The sequence below is a fragment of the Oncorhynchus mykiss genome, chromosome 12 (assembly GCF_057628025.1).
Source record: "Oncorhynchus mykiss isolate SJ-2025 chromosome 12, ASM5762802v1, whole genome shotgun sequence".
Taxonomy (NCBI): Eukaryota; Metazoa; Chordata; class Actinopteri; order Salmoniformes; family Salmonidae; genus Oncorhynchus; species Oncorhynchus mykiss.
In genome coordinates, this window is record NC_143033.1 from 9,549,231 (window position 1) to 9,565,212 (window position 15,982).

At 47.9% G+C, this 15,982-nt stretch overlaps 1 protein-coding gene and 1 long non-coding RNA gene across 21 annotated transcripts in view; one reads left to right on the top strand and one right to left on the bottom strand.

Moving 5' to 3' along the window:
- Positions 1-15,982, bottom strand: part of LOC149979068 (uncharacterized) — a 96,489-nt gene that overhangs the window by 51,799 nt on the left and 28,708 nt on the right. The window lies entirely within an intron of this gene.
- Positions 1-15,982, top strand: part of LOC110536778 (putative E3 ubiquitin-protein ligase HERC1) — a 103,403-nt gene that overhangs the window by 20,078 nt on the left and 67,343 nt on the right. For 15 of the 20 annotated variants that reach the window (XR_016484866.1, XR_016484867.1, XM_036936839.2 and 12 more), the window contains exons 10-25: positions 59-186; positions 796-940; positions 1,477-1,648; positions 2,137-2,271; positions 3,830-3,995; positions 4,238-4,363; positions 5,321-5,554; positions 6,014-6,166; positions 6,766-6,898; positions 8,994-9,194; positions 10,015-10,230; positions 10,834-11,007; positions 11,544-11,658; positions 12,257-12,383; positions 15,320-15,530; positions 15,637-15,934. Coding sequence is in view for 18 of the 20 variants with exons in the window: in XM_036936839.2 (XP_036792734.2) it covers positions 59-186; positions 796-940; positions 1,477-1,648; positions 2,137-2,271; positions 3,830-3,995; positions 4,238-4,363; positions 5,321-5,554; positions 6,014-6,166; positions 6,766-6,898; positions 8,994-9,194; positions 10,015-10,230; positions 10,834-11,007; positions 11,544-11,658; positions 12,257-12,383; positions 15,320-15,530; positions 15,637-15,934 (2,734 nt within the window). In the remaining 2 variants the exon portion in view is untranslated. The remainder of the gene's footprint in view (positions 1-58; positions 187-795; positions 941-1,476; positions 1,649-2,136; positions 2,272-3,829; positions 3,996-4,237; positions 4,364-5,320; positions 5,555-6,013; positions 6,167-6,765; positions 6,899-8,993; positions 9,195-10,014; positions 10,231-10,833; positions 11,008-11,543; positions 11,659-12,256; positions 12,384-15,319; positions 15,531-15,636; positions 15,935-15,982) is intronic. The other 5 variants (XM_090191641.1, XM_036936837.2, XM_090191634.1 and 2 more) reach the window with 1 other exon arrangement.

Consider the following 15,982-nt stretch of genomic DNA (forward strand, 5'->3'; position numbering starts at 1 on the left):
CTGGGACCAGGTTACCACATTGTTCAGCGTGACTGATTTTGCTGTATTTGTGTGGCAGGTAAACTGGGTCACGGGGACACTAACCGTGTGTACCGGCCCAAGGTGATCGAAGCACTGCATGGGTTCATCATCAGGAAGGTGTGTGCCGGGAGCCAGTCATCTCTGGCTCTGACCTCTGCTGGACAGGTACAGTACTGCTCACTAGTTCATTTTTTTAAAAACATGTGATATCTGCTCATCCTGCTACAGTATGTCAGCTTTAAACCAGCTAAATAAACACTGTGTTAGGTAAAATATTAACATACATTTTACATGAACACATTCAGTCTTATTTTCTCATGCAAAATCACAGCTAAAGGCCTCATAGTCATTTTGTCTACTGTTCCTGAACCCTGACCTCATTGTTCCCTCTCAGTCATTTTGTCTACTGTTCCTGAACCCTGATCTCATTGTTCCCTCTCAGTCATTTTGTCTACTGTTCCTGAACTGTGATCTCATTGTTCCCTCTGTCATTTTGTCTATTGTTCCTGAACCTTGACCTCATTGTTCCCTCTCAGTAATTTTGTCTACTGTTCCTGAACCCTGATCTCATTGTTCCCTCTCAGTCATTTTGTCTACTGTTCCTGAACCGTGATTTCATTGTTCCCTCTGTCATTTTGTCTATTGTTCCTGAACCCTGACCTCATTGTTCCCTCTCAGTCATTTTGTCTACTGTTCCTGAATCCTGATCTCATTGTTCCCTCTCAGTAATTTTGTCTACTGTTCCTGAACCCTGATCTCATTGTTCCCTCTCAGGTATTTGCGTGGGGCTGTGGTTCATGTTTGGGCTGTGGTTCCTCTGAAACCACATCTCTGAGACCCAGGTTCATCGAAGAGCTCAGTGTGACCAAGATTATTGATATTTCCTGTGGGGACAGCCACTGTCTGGCTCTGTCTCATGGTGAGAGACTAACAGGTGGCCATGTTTGTGAAAGTTCTTCATGGGTCTACAATGAAACCGTTTAGCCTACCATCCGTCCTCCTCGTCATACGGATCCAGTAAATACCGACAATAACACAGTATAAACTTTATGATTAACTGGATGGGTCGAGCCCTGAATGCCGATTGGCTGACAGCCGTGATATATCAGACCGTATACCACGGGTATGACAAATTACGTTGGTAACCAGTTTATAATAGCGATAAGGCACCTCGGTGGTTTGTGGTATATGCCTAATATACCACGGCTAATGGCTTTATCCAGGCACTCCGCGTTGCGTCGTGATTAAGAACAGCCCTTAGCCGTGGTATATTGACCATATACCACACCCCCTCGTGCCTTATTGCTGAATTATATCACATTTTAAAGCCTCCTGACATTAAAGTGTTTAGCAAAACGTATGACTTTTTCGGCTACTTGTAATAACATAAACTTGACTTGAAGACATTGAAAAATTGGACACATGCACATTCTTCTATTCCCTTCCTCCTGTCAGAAAATGAGGTGTATGCTTGGGGGAACAATGCCATGGGGCAGTGTGGCCAGGGACACACCTCTACACCCGTCACCAAGCCGAAGAAAGTGATTGGTCTAGAAGGAGTGTCAATCCAGCAGATCACCGCTGGCACTTCCCACAGCCTGGCCTGGACCGCTGTCCCCACCGACAGGTATGAAGGAGGACCTCGGGGTCTTTGTTCATTTGGAAAACAAGTATTTATTGGACAAGTTCAAATGGTTTTTTTACCTCCCTGTTTCAGCGTTTTCTCTTCCAGTGATGCCTCCTGAACACTACCCAGAAAGAGTAACCGTTTGAATTGAAAACAGTCAAGCTAGCGATATGTATTCAAAGCCAGTGATGCCTCCTGAACACTACCCAGAAAGAGTAACCGTTTGAATTGAAAACAGTCAAGCTAGCTATATGTATTCAAAGCCACATTCTATCCTTGTTTGATGGATGAAAAAAGCAAAAAAAATATATTCCGTCTGACAGCTATTTGTCCTCTTGTATCTGTGTTCTTCTGATCTCATCTTGCAGCTCAGGCATTGCATTATTCATTGATTTGTTTATAAAAATGAGTTATTCCTGGACAGGCAGGTTGCTTGTTTCATTATTTATTTCCTTATTTCATTTTTTATTTTCTCCTGGGCTGGACAGGCAGTTGGTGGCATGGCATAGACCGTTCTGTGTGGACCTGGAGGAGAGCACCTTTACCTACCTTCGTAGTTTCCTGGAGAGATACTGTGACGGGATAGGAGGAGAAATGCCCCCTGCACCCTTCCCTTCCAGGAGGTAAAACAACATGCCTCCTGCACTCATCCCCTCCAAGAGGTACAACATGCCTCCTGCACTCATCCCCTCCAAGAGGTACAACATGCCTCCTGCACTCATCCCCTCCAAGAGGTACAACATGCCCCCTGCACCCATCCCCTCCAGGACGTAAAACAACATGTCCCCTGCACCCATCCCCTCCAAGAGGTACAACATGCCCCCTGCACTCATCCCCTCCAAGAGGTACAACATGCCCCCTGCACTCATCCCCTCCAGTAGGTAAAACAACATGCCCCCTGCACCCATCCCCTCCAAGAGGTAAAACAACATGCCCCCTGCACCCATCCCCTCCAAGTGGTACAACATGTCCCCTGCACTCATCCCCTCCAGGAGGTAAAACAACATGCCCCCTGCACTCATCCCCTCCAAGAGGTACCACTTGCCCCCTGCACTCATCCCCTCCAGGAGGTAAAACAACATGCCCCCTGCACTCATCCCCTCCAGGAGGTAAAACAACATGCCCCCTGCACCCATCCCCTCCAAGAGGTACAACATGCCCCCTGCACTCATCCCCTCCAGGAGGTAAAACAACATGCCCCCTTCCCCTCCAAGAGGTTGAACAACATATCCCCTTCCTCTCCAAAGAGGTTGAACAACATATCCCTTTCCTCTCCAAGAGGTTGAACAACATATCCCCTTCCTCTCCGAAGAGGTTGAACAACATATCCCCTTCCTCTCCGAAGAGGTTGAACAACATATCCCCTTCCTTTCCAAAGAGGTTGAACAACATATCCCCTTCCTCTCCGAAGAGGTTGAACAACATATCCCCTTCCTCTCCGAAGAGGTTGAACAACATATCCCCTTCCTCTCCGAAGAGGTTGAACAACATATCCCCTTCCTTTCCAAAGAGGTTGAACAACATATCCCCTTCCTCTCCGAAGAGGTTGAACAACATATCCCCTTCCTCTCCGAAGAGGTTGAACAACATATCCCCTTCCTCTCCAAGAGGTTGAACAACATATCCCCTTCCTCTCCAAAGAGGTTGAACAACATATCCCCTTCCTCTCCGAAGAGGTTGAACAACATATCCCCTTCCTCTCCAAAGAGGTTGAACAACATATCCCTTTCCTCTCCGAAGAGGTTGAACATGCCCCCTGTTAGTAAGAGCGTGACTCTAGTAAGACCAAGGTCATGGGTTCAATTCCTGCAGTGGTCAACAAACCTACTTGTGTATGTCAAAACAGAGTAAGCATTTACACCTTGTCTTACTGTAATCACTTTTGAGATAACAGGGCCAATGATCTTACCAACACAACATTAGCACAAATGCCTCTCTTGAGAGGAGTGATCATTTTATATGGTTATGAACGCTCCCTCTGTCTCTTCCTCGCTCCCTCCCTCTATTCAAGGGGAAACTTGGCACAAGTCTAGAGGCATGTAGTGAAGCTGGAGGACATATGGCCTCATCTGAAGGACAGTTACTGAGACTCACTATCTCTTGCTCTCTCTCTCCTCTCTCTCTCTCCCCTCCCTCTGCCTCTCTCTTCTCTTTCTATCTTTCTCTCTCTCTGTCTCTCAGGGAGCACCACCAGTTTGTCTTGCTGTGTATGAAGCTGCTGTCCATACACCTCTCTCTAGCCCATGCTGGGGGCACAGGGGCCACAGTACTAGGGGCCCAAGGGAGGCCCCTCCGAAACCTGCTCTTCAGGCTCATAGACTCCAGTGTACCTGAATCCATACAACAGGTAAAACAGACACGATCAATGTCACCATATCGAGCTTATCTTAATAAAGACACCGTAGCTAGATTTGTGAAAGAAGTAACTAAAATGGTAGTAAATATTTTAAGCTTTTCAATAGACTCATTAGAACTACTAATGCAATTGTTTGCAGGCATTCAGTCTACTATGTTCTGTTGTATATATCCTCAGAGGTCCCCAGCCCGTGCTGAACTATCACTAAGGTGTGTGTTGTGTGTGTTCCCCAGGCGGTGATGAACACTCTGTCCATCGGAGCATCTCTGCTGTTGCCCCCCCTCAGGGAGAGAACTGAACTGCTCCACTCACTGCTACCTCAGGGCCCAGAGAGCTGGGAGAGCCTCTCTAAAGGACAGGTAGCTAAACACACCTAGCCTAGCCTACTGCTACCTTAGGGCCCAGAGCTGGGAGAGCCTCTCTAAAGGACAGGTAGCTAAATACACCTAGCCTAGCCTACTGCTACCTCAGGGTCCAGAGACCCTCTCTAAAGAACAGGTAGCTAAACACACCTAGCCTAGCCTTCTGCTACCTCAGGGTCCAGAGACCCTCTCTAAAGAACAGGTAGCTAAACACACCTAGCCTAGCCTTCTGCTACCTCAGGGTCCAGAGACCCTCTCTAAAGACCAGGTAGCTAAACACACCTAGCCTAGCCTACTGCTACCTCAGGGCCCAGAGCTGGGAGAGCCTCTCTATAGGACAAGTAACTTAGCACACCTAGCCTAGCCTACTGCTACCTCAGGGCCCAGAGAGCCTTTCTAAAGAACAGGTAGCTAAACACACCTAGCCTAGCCTACTGCTTCCTCAGGGCCCAGAGAGCTGGGAGAGCCTCTAAAGACCAGGTAGCTAAACACACCTAGCCTAGCCTACTGCTACCTCAGGGCCTAAAGAGCTGGGAGAGCCTCTAAAGACCAGGTAGCTAAACACACCTAGCCTAGCCTACTGCTTCCTCAGGGCCCAGAGAACTGGGAGGGCCTCTAAAGACCAGGTAGCTAAACACACGTAGCCTAGCCTACTGCTACCTCAGGGCCCAGAGAGCTGGGAGAGCCTCTCTAAAGGACAGGTAGCTAAACACACCTAGCCTAGCCTACTGCTACCTCAGGGCCCAGAGAGCCTTTCTATAGGATAGGTAACTAAACACACCTAGCCTAGCCTACTGCTACCTCAGGGCCCAGAGAGCCTTTCTATAGGATAGGTAACTAAACACACCTAGCCTAGCCTACTGCTACCTCAGGGCCCAGAGAGCCTCTCTATAGGACCGGTAACTAAACACACCTAGCCTAACCCTTCATGTCCTACCTTCCTCTCCCCCCTAGCGTCTGCAGTTGGACATGGTTCTGAACAGCCTCCAGGAGCAGTCCCATGTGGCCTCTCTGCTGGGGTACTCCTCTCCTGGGGAGCTGACTGCTGGGGCTGGCCCCCTGGGGCCACCCCTGGCCCTGACCTCCAGCCCAGACCGGCCCAGCCCCAGCCCAGAGGCCCTCCACGACCATCTCCACCTGGCTGAGATGCTGCTCAAGACCCTGTTGCTCAGCATCGGATTCTACACGGTACAACTGGCAGTTTTTGTATTTATTTAATTTATTTTACTTTTATTTAACTTGGCAAGTCAGTTAAGAACAAACTCTTATTTTCAATGACGGCCTAGGAACAGTGTGTGTTCAGGGGCAGAACCACAGATTTGTACCTTGTCAGCTCGGGGATTCGAACTTGCAACCTTTCGGGATACTAGTCCAACGCTCTAACCACTAGGCTACACTTATTTGTGTGGAATAGATTAGAAACGTTGGTTGTGAGATCTATTAAATTGTTTGTGGACCATCACAAGTATGCTGTAAGTTTTCCCTTTTTGTATGATTGATCATTTTTCTCCGTACACCTAGAAACCTGATGGGTGTTCGTTAAAAACACCATGTCTCCAGCTTCTCGTCTGTACATGTGTCAGCAAAAGTTTAATAGAGGGTTGTAACGCTGGGTAATAATGGGCTGCTTCCTGCCCTGCCCTGCAGGAGCGGGCGTTTGGTGAGCTGGAGAAGAACAGTGACAAGCAGCAGTCCAGCCGGTCCCAGAGACAGACAGATCCTCCCTCTCACTTCCACCACCTCTTGTCAGCCCTGCACAAACACCTGCTGGCCCATTGTTACAGCCAGACCAACACAGAGGTACTGGCCCATTGTTACAGCCAGACCAACACAGAGGTACTGGACCATTGTTACAGCCAGACCAACACAGAGGTACTGGCCCATTGTTACAGTCAGACCAACACAGAGGTACTGGCCCATTTGTTACAGCCAGACCAACACAGAGGTACTGGCCCATTGTTACAGCCAGACCAACACAGAGGTACTGGCCCATTGTTACAGCCAGACCAACACAGAGGTACTGGTCCATTGTTACAGCCAGACCAACACAGAGGTACTGGCCCATTGTTACAGCCAGACCAACACAGAGGTACTGGCCCATTGTTACAGCCAGACCAACACAGAGGTGCTGGCCCATTGTTACAGCCAGACCAACACAGAGGTACTGGTCCATTGTTACAGCCAGACCAACACAGAGGTACTGGCCCATTTTTACCTTCTACTGTACATGGTTAGATTTTCTTTAGTTTGACATTCTACAGATTTCGCGTGAGATACGTTGCTGCTGTATCCTGGCGCCATCTTGGAAAAGTTCTGTGATATATTATTGAATTCTAAGAGAGCATGCGAGTTGCTGTGAGGCGCTCAATTCCTTACTTCCGCCTGTCTTACCCCTCTAGGATGACAGCAGTGTGACGTTGCTCCACAAACACCTGTGTCTGCTGCTACCGTACACTGCCGAGACCTTCAGGAGGTCCACCATCTTACTGGAGGAGAGCTCTCTGGACAAGCACGTCATCCACAAGCTACACAGTAAGAGATCGATGCCTTATACACCCGTATGAATATAAGAGTTTATCCATATGTATAGGGCCTATATATGAGCCCAAGCCTGAAAAAATCGAATAATGATTGTGCCCGTTATACAATACATAACCCACCGCATATTACACATGGCAGAGAAACATTCAAAAAAAGACTGATTGAAGATATATTTGCTACATAAATGGTCTAGCCTAAATTAAATTCAGAGTTCGCCTACAGTTGTAGTGAATTAGTATTTGATTTTGAATACCCTAGTAAATAGGGCATTTTTTTGTAGCTTTCATAATGAATAGGCTGACCAATTACCTTTTAGCAACAGAATATCTCGGACACCGTGCGTTTCAATCTGCTCTCTGTCCTTCATTCCTTTCTCCAGTGTGCAGAGAGAGGGGATGTCAACAGTTGAATGAAATATCTTTCTTTATGAAAACATGTTTCCTCGAATTAAGCGCTGGGTAGCTTCAGGAGCAGGGGGTTTGAAAGCACATGGCATAAAGAGTTTGGATGCGATAATATCACCTGTCGCACGGCGAAATATGAGTGAAACGACCCGGAGGGAAAGTGGCATCCAGTCGCTTTTCCAGTGCGTACGGATTACATGTATTTTTCCCCTTGCCCCTGTTCCTGTCGATTTGATAATGGCCCCTTTTTTAAATCAAAACTCATTTGACATATTAGTAAAGACGAGATTAAATTGAGAATAGTCTGATGGGTGAAAATATGATCACTTGATTAGAGAACTGTGTGTGCAGCCAGAGAGCCAGAGGCAAGGAGCCGAGAGCAAGCTTTTTTTTTTTTTTGCTACTTTCTCAAATCCTCAATAGCCTGTAGTCAGACCATACAGTGCCTTGCAAAAGTATTCATCCCCCTTGGCGTTTTTCCTATATTCTTGCATTACAACCTGAAAAAACAAAACAATGCATATGTATTCACCCCCTTTGCTATGAAGCCCCTAAATAAGATCTGGTGCAGCCAAATACCTTCAGAAGTCACATCATTAGTTAAATAAAGTCCACCTGTTTGCAATCACATGATCTGTCACATGATCTCAGTATATATACTACACCTGTTCTGAATCTGCAACACCACTATGCAAGGGGCTGTGGGGATGTTTTTCATCAGCTGAGACTGGAAAACTGGTCAGAATTGAAGGAATGATGGATGGCGCTAAATACAGGGAAGTTCTTGAGGGAAACCTGTTTCAGTCTTTCAGAGATTTGAGACTGGGACAGAGATTCACCTTCCAGCAGGCCAATGACCCTAAGCATACCGCTAAAGCAACACTCGAGTGGTTTAAGGGGAATCATTTAAATGTCTTGGAATGGCCTAGTCAAAGCCCAGACCTCAATCCAATTGAGAATCTGTGGTATGACTTAAAGATTGCTGTACACCAGTGGAACCCATCCTACTTGAAATGGCCGGAGCAGTTTTGCCTTGAAGAATGAGCAAAATCCCAGTGGCTAGATCTACCAAGCTTATAGAGACTTACGCCAAGAGACTTGCAGCTGTAATTGCTGCAAAAGGTGTCTCTACAAAGTAGAGGGGGGGGGGGTGAATAGTTATACACTCTCAACTCTTCAGGTACTTTTTGTCTGATTTCACAATAAAAAATATGTTGCATCTTCAAAGTCGTAGGCATGTTGTGTAAATCAAATGATACGACCCGGGTGAATACCTTTGCAAGCCACTGTATATGTTTTGATTTCTAAGACATTCTAAGGTTTGTATCATTCACAACTAAAGTTTCCAAATAACTCTAAATCTAGCAAATAGGACCAGTTTCAAATCATCTATTTTTTTTTTGCTCAACATAGTAACTTCATATGCGGATTCTCGCTCAGGAATGGGGAAAAATATCCTTTCATTTCATTCTTCTTACTTTAAACTAATTTAAAATAATGGCACAGGACTTATAAGCATATCTCATGTGGTGTTGTGGTAATACGGTCACTGCAACAGCCCTAAATACAACTTTTTCCTCATTTGTGTTACTCAACTGGAGACGTAGCGGCCTTGACGTACCACATAAGCTGACAAAGCTCTTCTGAATCTCCCTCCTCCTCTCTCCCTCCTCTCCCCCTAGCGGTGCTCCTGAGCTCTGTAGCGGGCAGCCTGCTGTGCCAGGTCATGTATTCCCTGTTGCTGCTACCCCTGTGGGTGGTACGCCCGCTGCTCACCCACCTGCTCTGTCTGCTGGAGCACCTCAATGAGTTCAACTGCCTGCTGCCAGACACTGCCCTGCTGGAAGAGAGGGAGTTGGAGGCAGCGTGTTCCGGACCGCTGGGTAGGTGTCGACTGGAGGCTGTGTGTTCAGGACCGCTGGGTAGGTGTCGACTGGAGGCTGTGTGTTCAGGACCGCTGGGTAGGTGTCGACTGGAGGCAGCGTGTTCCGGACAGCTGGGTAGGTGTCGACTGGAGGCCATGTGTTCAGAACCGCAGGGTAGGTGTCGACTGGAGGCCGTGTGTTCAGAACCGCTGGGTAGGTGTCGACTGGAGGCCGTGTGTTCAGGACCGCTGGGTAGGTGTCGACTGGAGGCCGTGTGTTCAGGACCGCTGGGTAGGTGTCGACTGGAGGCCGTGTGTTCAGGACCGCTGGGTAGGTGTCGACTGGAGGCCGTGTGTTCAGGACCGCTGGGTAGGTGTCGACTGGAGGCCATGTGTTCAGGACCGCTGGGTAGGTGTCGACTGGAGGCTGTGTATTCAGGACCGCTGCGTAGGTGTCGACTGGAGGCAGCACGTTCAGGACTGCTGGGTAGGTGTCGACTGGAGGCCATGTGTTCAGGACCGCTGGGTAGGTGTCGACTGGAGGCCATGTGTTCAGGACCGCTGCGTAGGTGTCGACTGGAGGCAACATGTTCAGGACCGCTGGGTAGGACATTTAGGGGGTTACTTCGTCCCCAGACTGGCTAATTGCCCAAAGCGTGTCTGGGAACAAGATTACTAGGGGGAGACCTCCTGTTTCATTACTACTAGTTTCAAGCCCCTGACAGTATGCACCACCCGACCAGTCATGGATAGCCATGATGCTTGCTGCATAGAAGTAGAAAATGTAGTCCAGGAGCTCCTTATTGTCATGATGTTATGGATTAATTCTGTGCTTCCAGATGACGCTGAAAGGGCAGGTCCTAGCCACGGAGGGGCGGAGGACGACGGATGGGTGTGGCTTCTGGACCTGGAGAGATCTGTGGCGCTGGCGATTGGACGCTGCCTGGGCGGGATGCTGCAGGGACCGCCCCCCTCTGTCCAAGAGAGGACATCAGAATACTGGCTGTGTAACCCTCTCCTCAGGAATGGACTGGAGATGGACTTTGAACAACTGGGTGTGTAATGACACACACACAAACATTGACCTGTAATGGAATGTTTGTTCTAGTAATTATATTTCTATGACATGACACACGCCAACCATGATGACCAGCATTCGTTCAATCTTTAAAAAAAATTCAATCTCAAGTCTAATTCCTGGTCAAGTACAGTAGTAGATCAGAAAATAAACTAGTTGTGGGGTGTTTAGGTTGTCAGTTAAGTACAAATTGTTATTTACAATGACAGCCTACCAGGGAACTGTGGGTTAACTGCCTTGTTCAGGGGCAGAACGACAGATTTTTGCCTTGTCAGCTCGGGGATTCGATCCAGCAACCTTTCGGGTTACTGGCCCAACGTTATGGATAACCACTAGGTTACCTGCCCCCCCCAAATTCTTCTTTCATCTCCTCACCATGGTAGTAATACCAGTATTGTCCTCTCAGCCAGTAACTTGTAGGTAACAGGGTAAAAAAAATATCATATTGAGACAAATACGTGTCCACACAGTGTTGAATTCTTTTACAGTTTATTGAGTGCAGAATTTCACCCCGAACGCCTTCGTCAGGCTTTTCATTGTAATAATAAATGCCTGTGTTATTGTGTGTCTGTCCCTGCAGACTCCAGCACAGCGTGGCTCACCGAGGCAGTGCTGCTTGGCTGTCCTGATGCCAAGCTGGCAGACCTGTGTTTGAGCGAGGAGAACAGCATGTTGATGGAGCTGGCTCTAGGATCTTCTAGGGAGCCTGCCGGAGGCCTGTGGAGGAAGATGAAGGAGTACGCCATCAGCAGGGGTAGGGCTAAGAGGAGACAGATGCATGCACACACACACACACACACACACAGATGCACGCACACACACACACACACACACACACACAGATGCATGCACACACAGACACACACACAGATGCATGCACACACACACACACACACACACACACAGATGCATGCACGTACGCATGCACACAAACACACACACACAGATGCATGCACGTACGCATGTACACACACACACACACACACACACACAGTAACACTGTGACATCCTGTGTGGGTGATAATGACTTCAGTGACTGTGAGAGGCTATTCATAAAGTGTGTTTCCAGAGGAAGGACGCTTTATCAGATTATAAAATCATAAAAGCAGTATCTCTTGTCTACAGTGTCTTGTTCTTGGGTACCGTCATTCATTAGAGTTATCCTGAATGAATATGATGCTGACATCACCATCAACCCAATACCTTTTTGAGACCTCTGATTTAGAGAGGTCGTAGGTCATTTGTGGCGTTGTGTTTTGAAAAAAACGTTCTGTGTTATAACCTTGGCAGACTGGGATAACAGCGGTCCCTCGGGTGACTCCCTGTTAGAGACGGCGTGTCGCTGCAGCCTGGCTGCTCTCCTCAAACACACAGGGCTACAGGATGAGGCCTACTGGCAGGACAAGTGAGTGGAGCTGCTTAAATAAGCTGTGATAGGATTTTCAAATACAGAGATAAAAGTTTTTTCTTAAAGGGATACTTCAAGATTTTGGCAATGAAGCCATTTGTTTACTTCCCCAGAGTCAGATGCACTCATGGATACCAATTTTATTTATCTGTGTTGCTAACTCACGCTAGCCCAATTGCTGCCTGGCGTTACCCATAATCTCCCAGTCATTGTGCTATCTGTCAGAATGGTAGTAGATCCCCATAGACTTCCAGTCATTGCGCTAATGCTAGTTAGCTTTGGCTCACCAAACGACCTCTATCTTCCTTCATACTGGACACAGAGACATACTAATCACATCCATTAGTTCATCTGACTCTGGGGAAGTAGACAAAGGGCCTCGTTGCCAAAATACCAATGTATCCCTTTAATTCTCAGGTACTGAAACCCTACATTTGACCCATTTCTGACTTCATTTCAATCTGTGGCTGGATATTTTATGAGATGTATCCAACATGGGTCTCTAGAGCAGATGAAATGGCTCCAGTCCTTCAATGTGTATTGTGTGTGCCAGGAGAATGATGTATCATAACGTAATACCTCTTCTCCTTGTCAGGTACGAGCCGTGTGAGATGCTGATAGAGATCTATGAGATGGTGTATAAGATCAGGAGTGCTCTGCTGGCACACAAAGACTCTCCAGTGACTACAGCCAACACACAGGCCCTGGCTAACAGCAAACAGGTAGGACTACAGCCAACACACAGGCCCTGGCTAACAGCAAACAGGTAGGACTACAGCCAACAAGCAGGCCCTGGATAACAGTAAACAGGTAGGACTACAGCCAACAAGTAGGCCCTGGCTAACAGTAAACAGGTAGGACTACAGCCAACAAGTAGGCCCTGGCTAACAGCAAACAGGTAGGACTACAGCCAACAAGTAGGCCCTGGCTAACAGTAAACAGGTAGGACTACAGCCAACAAGCAGGCCCTTGCTCATCACTAAGCTAAGAACCCTGGGACTAAACACCTCCCTCTGCACCTGGATCCTGGACTTCCTGACGGGCCACCCCCAGGTGGTAAGTGTAGGTAACAACACGACCACCACGCTGATCCTCAACACATGGGCCCCTCAGGGATGCGTGCTCAGTCCCCTCCTGTACTATCTGTTCACTCATGACTGCACGGCCAGGCATGACTCCAACACCATCATTAAGTTTGCCGATGACACCACAGTGGTAGGCCTGATCAACAACGAGACAGCCTATAGGGAGGAGGTCAGAGACCTGGCCATGTGGTGCCAGGACAACAACCTCTCCCTCAACGTGATCAAGAAAGATGAGATGATTGTGGACTACAGGAAAAAGAGGACCGAGCACGCCCCTATTCTCATCGACGGGGCTGTGGTGGAGCAGGTTGAGAGCTTCAAGTTCCTTGGCGTCCACATCACCAACAAACTAACATGGTCCAAGCACACCATGACAGTCGTGAAGAGGGTACGACAAAACCTATTCCCCCTCAGGAGACTGAAAATATTTGGCATGGGTCCTCAGATCCTCAAAAGATTCTACAACTGCACCGTCAAGAGCATCCTGACTGGTTGCATCACTGCCTGGTATGGCAACTTCTCGGCCTCTGACCGCAAGGCACTACAGAGGGTAGTGTGTTCGTCCCAGTACATCACTGGGACCAAGTTTCCTGCCATCCAGGACCTCTATACCAGGCGGTGTCAGAGGAATGCCCTAACAATTGTCAAAGACCCTAGCCACCCTAGTCATAGACTGTTCTAGGTCCAAGAGGCTTCTAAACAGCTACTACCACCCAAGCCATAAGACTTTTGATCATCTAATCAAAATGGCTACCCAGACTATTCACAGACTATCCTTCCCCCCCTTTTACACCGCTGCTACTCTCTGTTATCTATGCATAGTCACTTTAATAACTCTACCTACATGTACATATTACCTTGACACTGTACCGGTACCTCCTGTATATAGTCTCGCTATTGTTATTTTTGTTATTGTACTGCTGCACTTGAACTACTTGTTACTTTTATTTCTTATTCATATTTTTGTAACTGCATTATTGGTTAGGGGCTTGTAAGCAAGCGTTTCACTACAAGGTGCAATGTGACTATTAACATTTGATTTGACTTAATGTCAAGACAGTTTTCTGAATGATATCTCCATTCAACCTGAAGAGCTAACCTGAAGAGCTGTCTCATACTGTCTCTCATGTTACTGTCTCATGCTGTCTCTCATGTTACTGTCTCATGCTGTCTCTCATGTCACTGTCTCATACTGTCTCTCATGTTACTGTCTCATGCTGTCTCTCATGTTACTGTCTCATACTGTCTCTCGTCACTGTCTCATGCTGTCTCTCATGTTACTGTCTCATGCTGTCTCTCATGTTACTGTCTCATACTGTCTCTCATGTCACTGTCTCATGCTGTCTCTCATGTTACTGTCTCATACTGTCTCTCATGTCACTGTCTCATGCTGTCTCATGTTACTGTCTCATACTGTCTCTCATGTCACTGTCTCATGCTGTCTCTCATGTTACTGTCTCATGCTGTCTCTCATGTTACTGTCTCATGCTGTCTCATGTTACTGTCTCATACTGTGTCTCATGTTACTGTCTCATACTGTCTCTCATGTTACTGTCTCATGCTGTCTCATGTTACTGTCTCATGCTGTCTCATGTTACTGTCTCATGCTGTCTCTCATGTTACTGTCTCATGCTGTCTCTCATGTTACTGTCTCATGCTGTGTCTCATGTTACTGTCTCATGCTGTGTCTCATGTTACTGTCTCATGTCACTGTCTCATGCTGTCTCTCATGTTACTGTCTCATGCTGTGTCTCATGTTACTGTCTCATGCTGTCTCATGTTACTGTCTCATGCTGTCTCTCATGTTACTGTCTCATGCTGTCTCTCATGTTACTGTCTCATGCTGTGTCTCATGTTACTGTCTCATGCTGTGTCTCATGTTACTGTCTCATGTCACTGTCTCATGCTGTCTCTCATGTTACTGTCTCATGCTGTGTCTCATGTTACTGTCTCATGCTGTCTCATGTTACTGTCTCATGCTGTCTCATGTCACTGTCTCATGTTGTCTCTCATGTCACTGTCTCATGCTGTGTCTCATGTTACTGTCTCATGCTCTCTCATGTCACTGTCTCATGCTGTCTCATGTTACTGTCTCATGCTGTCTCATGTTACTGTCTCATGCTGTCTCTCATTACTGTCTCATGCTGTCTCTCGTTACTGTCTCATGCTGTCTCTCGTTACTGTCTCATGCTGTCTCTCGTTACTGTCTCATGCTGTCTCATGTTACTGTCTCATGCTGTCTCATGTTACTGTCTCATGCTGTCTCTCATGTTACTGTCTCATGCTGTGTCTCATGTCACTGTCTCATGCTGTCTCATGTCACTGTCTCAAGCTGTCTCTCATGTTACTGTCTCATGCTGTCTCATGTCACTGTCTCATGTTACTGTCTCATGCTGTCTCATGTCACTGTCTCATGCTGTCTCATGCTGTCTCTCATGTAACTGTCTCATGCTGTCTCTCATGTAACTGTCTCATGTTACTGTCTCATGTAACTGTCTCATGCTGTCTCTCATGTAACTGTCATGTTACTGTCTCATGTAACTGTCTCATGCTGTCTCTTCTATTCCTTCCAGAGTCCCAGTGGGCAGGACCGGCAGGAACCGGGTCCCTCTGGTAGGGAGCAGCAGGCGGACCGGGGGAAAGATCAGGACCCTGAGCTGGGGGGTCACAGTGGAGGTCACGGGACTCACCAGGGAGGGCAGTTCCTCCCCACGACTGCAGAACACAACCAGGAGGAGGGGCCAGAGGAGGACACACCCAGCATCAGCAGTATGTACCTGCCGGGTAAACTGGGCCATGTCCTTGGTCTTTGTTTGTCGCATGATGATTTTGAAGTGTAGTACACACACACTCTCCTACCTAAATCTCCCCATCCCTGTTTGCCAAATAGAGGTTCTCCAGTGCTTCCTGGCCACGCGGGAGGCCATGCAGCTACAGCAGAACGAGACTGTCTACGAGTCTTCCGGGACCTCCACCCTCCCCAGCAGCACAGAGAGCCCCGGTACCCCAGAAAGAGAGCCCCCTAACACGCAGGGCTGGGAGCGGCGGAGGGGGTCTGAAGAGGGCATGTCATTCCCTGTAGCCTGCCACCTGGTTGTGTCCCGCTGTGTGTTTCTCCTCTTGGGGGTCCGGCCCGCGTGGCAGGAACAGAGTGAAGAGACAGGGCAGGCGGAGAGCACTGGAGCCAGGTGAGTGGGTCTGTGGATGGGGGGGAGGAGTCGGGTGTGTGTCGTGGG